Source organism: Strongyloides ratti, scaffold srae_scaffold0000024 (assembly GCF_001040885.1).
Source record: "Strongyloides ratti genome assembly S_ratti_ED321, scaffold srae_scaffold0000024".
Lineage (NCBI taxonomy): Eukaryota > Metazoa > Nematoda > Chromadorea > Rhabditida > Strongyloididae > Strongyloides > Strongyloides ratti.
Genome location: NW_020171542.1, coordinates 1 through 10,942, shown reverse-complemented (window position 1 = coordinate 10,942; position 10,942 = coordinate 1). Strand labels below are relative to the sequence as shown.

Sequence of the window (10,942 nt, the reverse complement as noted above, 5' to 3'; positions counted from 1 at the left end):
AAAAAAGTTTTAAACAATTCAACTAATAAGATAATGTATAATAAAGAACATTTTGATTTAATAAAATTGATAATTTTTCAAATAATCATAAGTTAGTTCCTATCTTATTTTCTATTATTAAAAATTTTTTAAATTAAAAAATATTCAAAAATTTATAATAATAATGTTGTATATATTAATATAAAAAAAAATTTAAATATAACAAAAAGAGTTTTTTTTTAAAGTAATAAAATTAATAATTTGCTGCAAAAACTTTTGATTTTTTTTATAGAGCGCGGAACGCGCCTTTTAACAAGGGGGGGCTTCGCCCCCCCTTGTATTTTTTTTAGCTTCAAAAAACATTTTAAAATTGTGATAAATTATATTATTTTATTAGTAGAAAGTAAGATAACTGCTAAAATAAAATAGTAAAAAAATGGTTAATATTTCCAAAACTTGTAAGAAACAAATTATTTTTTACAAATTATATTTATTAATTTTTATTTCTTTAAATCATAGTTATTTTGGTTTTTTTTTAAAGTGTAAAAAAATTATTTTACAAAGGTATAAATTAAATTAATATTAATATTTGTGTTCCAACAATAAAAACATAATAATTAGATAATTAATTACACAATATATTTATAATTTTAGAACATAGTTTAAAAATATTGTACAATTTTACAACAGTATATCAAATTATAAAATATTTTTTAAATATTTATTTTTTCTTAACTCTTTGACTTCTATAGTCTACTAGTATATAAACATCATTTTATACTGGTACAATTATTTAATGAATGTAATTCAATTATTTTCTATAACTAACAATAGATGTAAAAATTTGAATAATTTTTTTCCATTCTATTAATAGTTTAAGTGTTTTTAGTTTTATGTAATACCTTATTGATATAACTAATATCTACAATATTTTTTCTAAATAGAAGATAAATTAAATGTAGGTCAAAGTTTTCACAAATTAAATCTTAATTATTATAGCAACTTAATTTCTATGTCTTATTTATTGTGAAGCTTTAGGGAAAATAAAAATTTACTTTTAAAGTATAGAAAAAAATTATTTATTAAAGAATAATCAAAAGTATATTAAAATTAAGATATAAATATTTATCTTCAATAATAAAACAATTCTTAGCATAAAATAAACACAAACAACTTAAATACTCATTTTTTTAAAATTAAACAAAAATTAAAATTTTTAACAAAAATGTTTTTAAATAACAATTAAATAAATTACTTTTTAAATTAAAAAAAGGTACTATTGGATTTGTCGCCCACCAATTTTTAATTTGCATATAATTTATTTAAAAATTAACTAAATTAAAAAATTGTTTAAAAAATGAATACCCCTAAATGTTTCCAATAAAATGAAAAAAAAAATTTAAATTAAAAAAATTTTATTAGTCATTTAAAAAGTCATTAAAGATAACAATGTCTTTTAAAATGGACTCAAATTCATTATCTTTATTTTTTTTCCTCCAAGTAAATTCATGCATGTATCCCTCCAACATGCTTCTGTGTGTCCCATTTTGTATTTTGGACCTCTCCTTCACTGACCTCCAGACCCTTTCAATGTTCTAGGTATGATCATTCGTCAGTGGATCCACAAAATTTTACTTGTGGTTCACCTTTAAGTGCTCATACTTAGAAGCACTTACTTGGAAGTATTCCCTCCACATATCTGAGATTATTAAGGTTTCTGAAGCCACCCTTCTTTTCAGCACCTCCATCAACGTTTTTGAAGTCCGATCCGCCACAGGCTCCACGAAACACTCTTTAGTCTCCCTGCAAATCCCTCCAAAGCACTACTGCTGCCCCAGCATTCTTCCGGCATGATTTTTCCTTCTGGCAAAAAGGATTTTATTAACCTCTACAGTAAACCCCTTTCCTCCAATCTTATTTTTGTCTTTTTTCTCCATAAAAAGGCACACCTTTCTCAGAAGGCTGTTCCAGTCTACAGTCGTACCTGGATCCAGCTCCAATTCCCTTTTCATTCTTTCCCCAGACGTTTCTTTATTTGCTCAATGATATATGAATGAAATTGCCGTTTTTAGTGGCATTCTGGTTCTTTGAAACCATGTTTCGACCCGCACTCCCACCTGTTTTCCGCAGCTTCTAAGACTGCATCTCCATCTATTCGCTGCACCAAAAGATAGCTTTATTTCATGGCCATTTTCGCATTTCTTTGTTTCAGAAATTAAACCACGTTTTTAAAGATATTTTATAGCTGGAGTTTCCTCTGGGATATCTTTAAAAAAATGATAAGCATTTATTTTTTATTAATTTACTAAAAAAATAAAAAAATTATTAAATTTCTTTCAAAAATTGATAAAAAATGAATCTAATATCAAATACCTCTTGTTTCTCTTGCTTTTTTGGTTATTTATGCAAAAAATTAGTTAACTTACGTTTTAATCAGTAAAAAAAAAAATTTTTTTTTAACTTCTTTATATCATTATCAATTACCAATATATTAATTTTTATGCAAAAAAAATTTTTATTATCAATAAATTAAATGAAGTTAAAAATTGGCAGTCGACTAATCCAATAGTATCCAAAAAATATTTATTTCAAAAGAAAAGAAAATGTTTAATTTGTCGCGAGTGGGGTTCGAACCCACGCATCTTTCGATATTGGAACTTAAGTCCAACGCCTTAGACCGCTCGGCCATCGCGACACGGTAAATTTCTTACGAAACATTATTTGGAAATAAACTTTTTTAACATTTCTACTTTTAAATATAATTTTTTTATATTTTAAACTATTATTATGACTGTTATTTTATAATATAAAATATTAAAATACTTAACAACTTGTAATTAAAAGATTGCTTAAATTTATTTGTTCAAGTTTAATAAAAAAAAGGAATTAGTAAATTAAAAGTACTTTTAAACTCTAATATGCATTAAAAAATTTATTAAATTTTACAACTAAACAAATATTTTGGTTCTATTCTGTTATACCCTCCTTCCAAATTAAAATGATGGAAACGTATCTTAAAAATAATATTTTTGAAAAATAAATACGTCTATCAGATTCTTCATCTTCTTTTCTACAAAATGGATAAAAAAAATTAAAAAAAAAATTTATCATTAATTTGATACTATTCTTGGTACTATTCTGTTATACCACTTTTTGGCTTAAAATGATAGAAACTTACCTTATAAATATTTTTTTTGAAAAAAAAACAAGCCTATCAGATTCTCCATCTTCTTTTCTACAAGATAGATAAAAAAATTAAAAAAAAAAATTAAATTCATCATTAATTTTTTTCATAAAATTAAAAAATTGTCGTTAATTTTTATCATAAAACGAGAAAAAAAAATGACTTAAATATCAATTACCATCATGTTTCCCATTATTATTAATTAATATTCAAAAAAGTTTATTAATGTTTTTTACTTTATATTAAGTTTTTTGTATATTTCCTTAATGTAACAAAGGTTTTATTTGGGGAAATTTTATCAAATATCAAGTATTTTTTATCACTTTATGTTAGGAGGGGGTATAACGAAATAGTACCTTTTTTTTACATTTTCTTATGTCTCTTCCTACTTTTAAAAGCATATTTAGACTATTTTTTTAAAAAAATATGCCAACAACATTTATTATATTTTAAACAATTAAAATAATATTAAAAATAAGTAGTAAAACAGTTCTATTGACCCCGCTTAAACCTAAGACATTATAAAAGAGCCTCATTTCCTTAAAAACACACTCTTTATTTTTATAAAATGTCGATATAATAAATGATTAAAGAAATAACATGTTTACAGTACTATTGAAATAGGAAATTAATAATATATTTGTGTATTTTAACTATTATATTAAAACCATTTAAACAAAATAAATGTTTAAAGATTATTTACTATTATTCATAAAATAAGAAATTTAAAATAATTTTTTTATGTAGCAAAAAGAAAAAAAATGGTTGAATTTTAGTTAAGATTACGCATACTTTTTTTGATTAAAAAATAAGTTTTTGAATTTTTTTTATCAGATTGGTTTTTTTTATTTTCTTTAATTTTTGATAAAAAAAAAAAATTTTTTTTTTAAGTTTTTTCTTTTCTGTTAAAAAAACAATTTATAATTATTTGATTTTTACAACATAATAAACAACAAAAAGTCTTTTTTTAAATTTTATTAGATTTATAAAAAAAAATAATAAATTAATAAAAAATAAATAAATTTTTTAATTATTTTTTAATATAAACGACTTCTTACAAGGCATCGAGAAAGCCGGCTCATACATTATTTTTATTTGCCTGGCGCCAGGCAAATTTCCATAAACGTTCCTACATGTTCTTTTTTGTTTTTGACCGTGCCGAAATCATTAATTTGAAGCCGTTCCACGTTTTTTCTATGATATTCGTATGAATACCAGTTTCTGGATCCTTGAAACTTACACTGTGATTTACCGTACAGTGCTTGAACCCCAATTTTTTCTCAATTCTTTCGTAACCTCGTCATAGATCAGTTTGGATGATGAAGCCAGGTTTGACGTGCTTCTTTATGACGTCAAGAAGCGTATCACTGTCCCGTTTTTCAGCAGAAACAGCAAAAACGCGTCCTTTCTCCGTCTTTTCCACACCGTTTACAACCCAGACACCATCTACGGAGTGCCCTCTATTGTACTTCCGTTTGCCCATTTTGGTTTCATCTATTTCCACAATGATGCCTTCTCCACCGATAACACATTCTTCGGTTGTTAAGGCATCTGCCACAAGTTGACGGAAATAGCTCAAAAATGAGCAAACAGTCGTGCTACTGATTTCACATTGACTTTTTATTGAGGTTACTAAAGTTTTACACAACAATAGGTAATCCATGTGAAGAATCTCACCAAAAGGAAGACGCTGACCACCGAAAAACATTCCATTTTTGGCACTTACGACCTTTCTACACCTTCTTTTGGTGCATTTGAAAAGAATTTTTGCCCTTTGAAAAGAAGTTGGGTTTCCACATGCTGGACAATTCATTTCTTTTTTTATTATTTTCTGATCTTGGAGATATTTGAAGACTGCTTCCTCGTCGAAGAAAATTTTTTTTAAAGTTTTCATTTTAAGAATTGAAGTTATTTTTGAAACGTTTATGTTTTTGGTGTTTTTTAATTTTTAACAGTAAAAATTTATGACCAAATATCAATTTCCAAATCATTTTACTTTTTTATTTGAATATTATTTTTAAAAAATTTGTTTTTTACCTTTTATATTCATTTTTTTCATCTTTTTACTTTAAATTTTATTTTTTTTCTAATTCCCCGTGTTTTTTTATGTTAAAAAAGTAAAAAAATATTATATTCCTAACCTTAACTAAAAGAAATTCTCTAATTGTTTAGCCATTTGAGTGAAATTTTCTCCTTTAAATTGTCCATAATCATCTGTTCTCGAACGTTTTGGTATAGCACTTTTGGTGTGTATGTTCTTTATTAATTGTTCATTGATTTCATTTCCTGTTTTTGTGTATAATGGCATAATCCATATATACTTTGTACATTCATCATATGCAATTTGTATGTATTTGTGACTACAATTTATATCAATTGTTTTTGGCACTAAGCTCTCAATTGATTTATGGTCAAACGGTAAATATGTAAATTCAATTGTTTTATTGCTTTGTTGTACATGATAATCAGTCTTACGTAAGTTGCAGATTTCACAATTTTTTAGTATTCTTTTTATAGTGTCCAAGATTATGACACATTTGTACTGTTTTATATGCTAAAGTAAAGGGAATTAGTGTTTTCCAATTATTTTTAATCTCCTCACTCTTCTTTACAGAATTTGGAAACCTTACTTGTATTATTCTATTATTGTTAACTATTACCCAATAATTAAGGTAATATCCTTTTTCTTTTTCTTGAATACAGTTATGGTATTTGTTTTATTCTTTTAATAATTCTTCTTTGGAGAATAAAATGTTTTCTTTTAATATTCGGGCCAAGGTATCATTTTCATTTTTTGTGATTTCAGTTACATGCAAAGGTGGATATTTGTTCTTTAAAATTTCGACACTATTCTGTTATACCTCCTCGCTCAAATTAAAATGATAGAAACTTACCTTAAAAATATTTTTTTTGAAAAAAAAACAAGCTTATTAGATTCTCCATCTTTTTTTATACCAGATGGATAAAAAAAATTAAAAAAAAAATTAATAATTAATTTTTATAATAAAATTAAATAATTGTCGTTAATTTTTATCATAAAACGAAAAAAAAAATTACTTAAATATTAAATTCCATAATGTTTCTATTATTATTAGTTAATATGTAAAAAAGTTTATTTATGTTTTTTACTTTATATTAAATCCATTCTATTTTTTTTATGTAATTAAGATTTTATTTGAGAAAATTTTATTAATTATTAAGTACTTTCTATCATTTCAATTTGGGGGGGAGATATAACAGAAGTACACAAAATTCTTATCTACTTAGATATTCAAGTACAGTGTTTTTTTTCACTTCTTTCATATATTAATTTTGCAGAGAAGAAACTAATAAACGTAATCATTTCAACATATCTTGAATTCTTGGAAGAATTATATGTGCTTTAATTTGATAAATTATCTGTGATGATAGCAATTGGAAATAGAGTATATCTTAATAAATATTCATTATCCAGTAACTTTTTTCGATCGCTTTCAGTTCTAAATATGAAGAATTTATATTCTTTTTCGTTGGAGATGATTTATGAGAATGAAAAATTATAACCTTTCATTTAGATTTTTGATCATCTGGATTCTCTCTTTGCATTAGTACAGAAACTACTCCAACATTTGAAGCACCACAATGAAGAAAAAATGGTGATTTTTTTTTAAATACGGTATGACCTTACCTGAAGTTAAGTCTTCAGCTAATTTATTGTATTCCTTAAATTGTTTAGGAGTCCATTTTAAGTCTCCGCTTTTTTCTTTACTTGAGACTATTTCGTAAAGTTTTTATGCTTTTATGGTTAAGAACGAATACAAAGACTTTAATTATTACATGCTAATAAAATTCTCAATAAAAATTTTTGTCACTTGGTATTTTTTTATCATTTTATTAGCTTTATGAAGAACTGGTTTAAAACCGTTTTTATTTAATGAAAAGATAAAAAATTTTTTTCTCTTTGACAAAATTAGCTCTTGGCATTTACTTTGTTGATTATTTTTAGATAATTTTTTTATAACTTTATTTAGTAATTCCCAATGTTTATAGAGAACGTTTGTTTTGTCTGTGTTGTAAATGAGAAAGTCGTTCATATAACATATTATGTCTTCCGTACCATTAAAAAGCTTTTCAATCTCGTAGGAGAACAAAACGCTTGAGATTATTTCTTTAAGTGGTATTGTACGAAATTGCCAAATCTTCTTATTGATAATAAACTGGTAAAATGGTTTGTCTGATTCTGGAATTAAAATTTGGCAATATGTGTTTTTTATATCAATTTTGGAAAACAAAATTTCACCCTCAGACTTTATGAATTGAAGCAATAGAATTGTTCTAAGGCCAAGACAATGAATCTGTTGTGTAAGTGCGTTACATTTACGGTAGTTTACTACTAGACGAAATTTTCCAGATAACTCAGCATCTTTTTAAGATAATAAGTGACCAGTTAATTAATTGGCTTGTACTTTGCTTTGCCTTGAATACAATTATTACAAGATGAATAAGACCTATTTTGCCAGTTGACACCACAGCTTTTTCTTGATATAATTTATTAACAAGTAATTCTGCAATAACTTCCTCTCTCTATGTTAGGGGGTAAAAGGGGAACTTTTTCTTCAAGCTTGATTCGTCTTTAAAACTTTGACTTTGGGTAGTTAAGGTAGAGTTTGAGTTGACATTGAAGCATTCAGGATAAATAGATAACAGCTTCACTTTAACATGGTCCTGATAGTTATCATAGTTTTCTTCCAAAGAATTAAGCAATTTAAATTTTTTTTAAGTTTATAAAAAGATTTGACTTCCTGAAAACATCCTTTTCTAACAAAATATCGAAAAGATTGTTATTTTTACAGATTAAAAGTTAATCAAGCTGTATTTTTTCATTCTTCAATGAAATTTTTAAAGGCTTTTAAAAATTTACAGATTTTACGTTTGAAGAGGAATTAGTGTTTGTACCATTTTCTACTTTATCGTTTAAGGAAAGATTTATTTTTTTTAGCAAGATTTTCTGTCATAAAAAAGTGAGTGCTACAAGTGTCAATAGCAGCATTTATTTTTAAACCATTTAGAAAACATTCACTTTCGATTTAAATTTGTAGATTCATTGGTTTTTAGATGCTAACATATTAATGTTATTAGAATCATTAAAGTTTTCACTTAACTTTTTTCTTCTGCAATTTTGAATAAAGTAATTATTCATTTTACAAGTATTACAGAAATTTTTCTTTTCTGATTTTTCTTTATCTTTAGATTTATCCTTACTTTTATTTTTTTTTCTAATTTTATTTTCTATTTTCTTATTATATTCTCTGATTATTTTTTCTCGTCTGAAACATTTCTTTTAACTTACTTGCCATTCTCTTGCTATACAAAAATCTTCTCGTTGGAAATGTTGCCAGACTGTAGATGGTACTTGAGATTCAAGGATATTTGCCATTTCAAAGATAATAGCTTCTTCATTTCACATTCTTAAAGTTTTTAAATTTTTATAGAGTTCTTGAACAAAATCTGCTACATTATTGTAGTAAACTTTTCTTTCTCTTAAATCAAATAATTACCATTTGGAGTCTTCTCTTGACACTTGTTTAGTGTATTTAGCACTTAAAGCTTCAACGACATATTCATATTCTTTTGCCGTATATTGAAAAACAGAGTCTCTAATTTTATCGGATAAATGTAATATTAAAGCTAAAAACATATCTTATCTATTGAAGATTTTATGAAATTGAAGGTAATCTTGGAATGTGTTAACCCAAGAAATAAATAAATTTTTACCATCAAATTTTGTTATTTCTATTTTTGTGGTAGGTGTCGAAGTAATATTACTTTCTGTTCTTTCTGGGCTTTACCGAATCCTACTTGTATTATTAGATTTATTCTTCAGGACATTGAACATAGAACTTTGTCTATTTATAATTCTATTCATAGCAGTTTGCATGTTCATCATCATAGCAGTTAGCTGATCTATTTGTTTTTGTAAATTATTATCGCTTTGATTATTACCATTTTTGGTAGTTAACTGATTGGTATTTAATGAATAGTAACCATTTTGGTCTTTTAAAGCGTCACTTGAATTTACAATTTTTGAAGATTCTTGAAAGTAAGCAACAGATTTCGTAATAATTTTGCCAGATAAAAATTATGATATAAATTTCCTAACACGCAAAACACACTTAAGAAATAGATTTTACTCTGTCTATTAAGTACATACAATAAAAAAATTATAATTAGTAAATTTACGAGTATTGATAAATTTTTTTTTTTAATAAGTTTATCTTAGTCTAATCTTTAATATATTTAAAATTTATCAATCTCGTCAGGCATAATCTTTAATTATCTCCTAATTTTAATATTATAATCTAAGATATATATATGCCTATAAAAAATAATAAAAATTTTATTTTATTAATAGAAAAAAAATTATTGAAGCAAATAGTAGACTTTTGTGGGTATCCTATTCCTAAGAAGATATCTTCTATTGTTGTTGTTGGAATTTATTAGTTAAAGATCTCGAACGACAATCACAACTACCCTTATTATTACAAAAATGCCTTATATATAATCACTAATCTGATGACTGTTAAGTCACCACTTCACACAGTTGACTTCCTTTTTTTTCAATTTTTTGGACTTTCCTATAAATAACGAATAATGCTTCGACATCAAGTTTTTTTGAATCGTTTTGGCAAATTTTTTTTTATCTAAAAGATTCTGGTCTATTTGCAGTATCTTCAGTTACTCTTTTAATTTTTTTAATTCTTACTGGTCAGCTTCGTGCTTAACTTGAAGTCTTTTATTTTTCTTTTAAATTTATTTTTTTTCTTGTTGAAGCTTTTTATTTTCTTCCTCAGAATGTGCCAAATTTTTTTTGAAATTTTTTGATTTTATCAATTTTTTTTGCTGAAACACTTAAGCCTTTATCTATATGTTGATTTATAATAACCACATTTCTTTTTTTTGCTTTACTTGTATAATTTTATATTGAAATGTTTTTACATAAATCATTATCATTGGAATCAATACGAGCAATCGCTAGTATTATTTAATTACTAATTTAATAAATCCTGAATTAAAAGCGTCAGTTTTGAATTTTTATAAAGAATATGTTGATTTTTGCGAGAAAGTGCAAAGATAACATTTTCCAGATGCTTTAGATATTTGTTGAAATATTTTTCTAAGTCTTTTGTACCAACAAAATCGGCTAAACAAAACTGTTAGATCTATACTTCAGTAAGGCAACCTATAAATCCAATTTTTTCATTTCTTTCTTTTTTATAAAACGAAAATATTAAGTGAGATCGAAAAAACTCAGAGTTGATTTTAGTTGTTTCAACACACGTTTTAGTAATTCCAGAGTTAAAAATTTTCTCGCAGTTAGAACATTTTCAACATCTTTTTTTAATATTTGTTTAACCTCAATTTTTCTTTCTTTATTTCCAAAAATTTTCAGTTTTTTATTCGACATTGATAATTTAATCGTTGAAAGTAAATTATTTATTTCGTTATTAAAAAGCTTTAAAATGAAATTGATTTTTTAAAATAAGAAACTAATAATCATTTTCTTATTTTTAATTTTATTAAAAAGAAAAATAATTAACTTTGGAAATACTCCAAGAATTTCATCATTTAAATTCTTTATATCGTTATTTGATGTTCTCGTTATAAGTGTTTTACCAGAACCACTTAAAAAATAAATAAAATTTTATTTTTTATTAAAAAGAATAAAAAAGTTTTTTTTATTTGCCTGTTTACTAATATGATAGCATCACAACCTTTAAAGATATATTTATTTTGTAAAAC

At 24.8% G+C, this 10,942-nt stretch overlaps 3 protein-coding genes across 3 annotated transcripts; all 3 read right to left on the bottom strand.

Moving 5' to 3' along the window:
- Positions 1–4,463: 4,463 nt before the first annotated feature.
- SRAE_0000075000 (Transposase, ISXO2-like domain-containing protein) lies at positions 4,464–4,976 on the bottom strand (the record flags this gene model as incomplete). The annotated part of the gene is made up of 1 exon (XM_024646689.1): positions 4,464–4,976. The coding sequence occupies one exon, from the start codon at positions 4,974–4,976 to the stop codon at positions 4,464–4,466; it is 513 nt and encodes a 170-aa protein (XP_024500842.1).
- Positions 4,977–5,309: 333 nt separating this feature from the next.
- On the bottom strand, positions 5,310–8,579 carry SRAE_0000074900 (Integrase, catalytic core domain and Ribonuclease H-like domain-containing protein; the record flags this gene model as incomplete). The annotated part of the gene is made up of 2 exons (XM_024646688.1): positions 5,310–5,633; positions 8,493–8,579. The coding sequence occupies 2 exons, from the start codon at positions 8,577–8,579 to the stop codon at positions 5,310–5,312; spliced, it is 411 nt and encodes a 136-aa protein (XP_024500841.1).
- A 117-nt stretch (positions 8,580–8,696) lies between these two features.
- SRAE_0000074850 (Hypothetical protein) lies at positions 8,697–10,823 on the bottom strand (the record flags this gene model as incomplete). Its single annotated transcript, XM_024646687.1, has 3 exons — positions 8,697–8,830; positions 9,002–9,210; positions 10,741–10,823. Coding segments are annotated over 3 exons (426 nt in total), but the record flags the coding sequence as incomplete, so codon positions are not given.
- Positions 10,824–10,942: the final 119 nt, after the last annotated feature.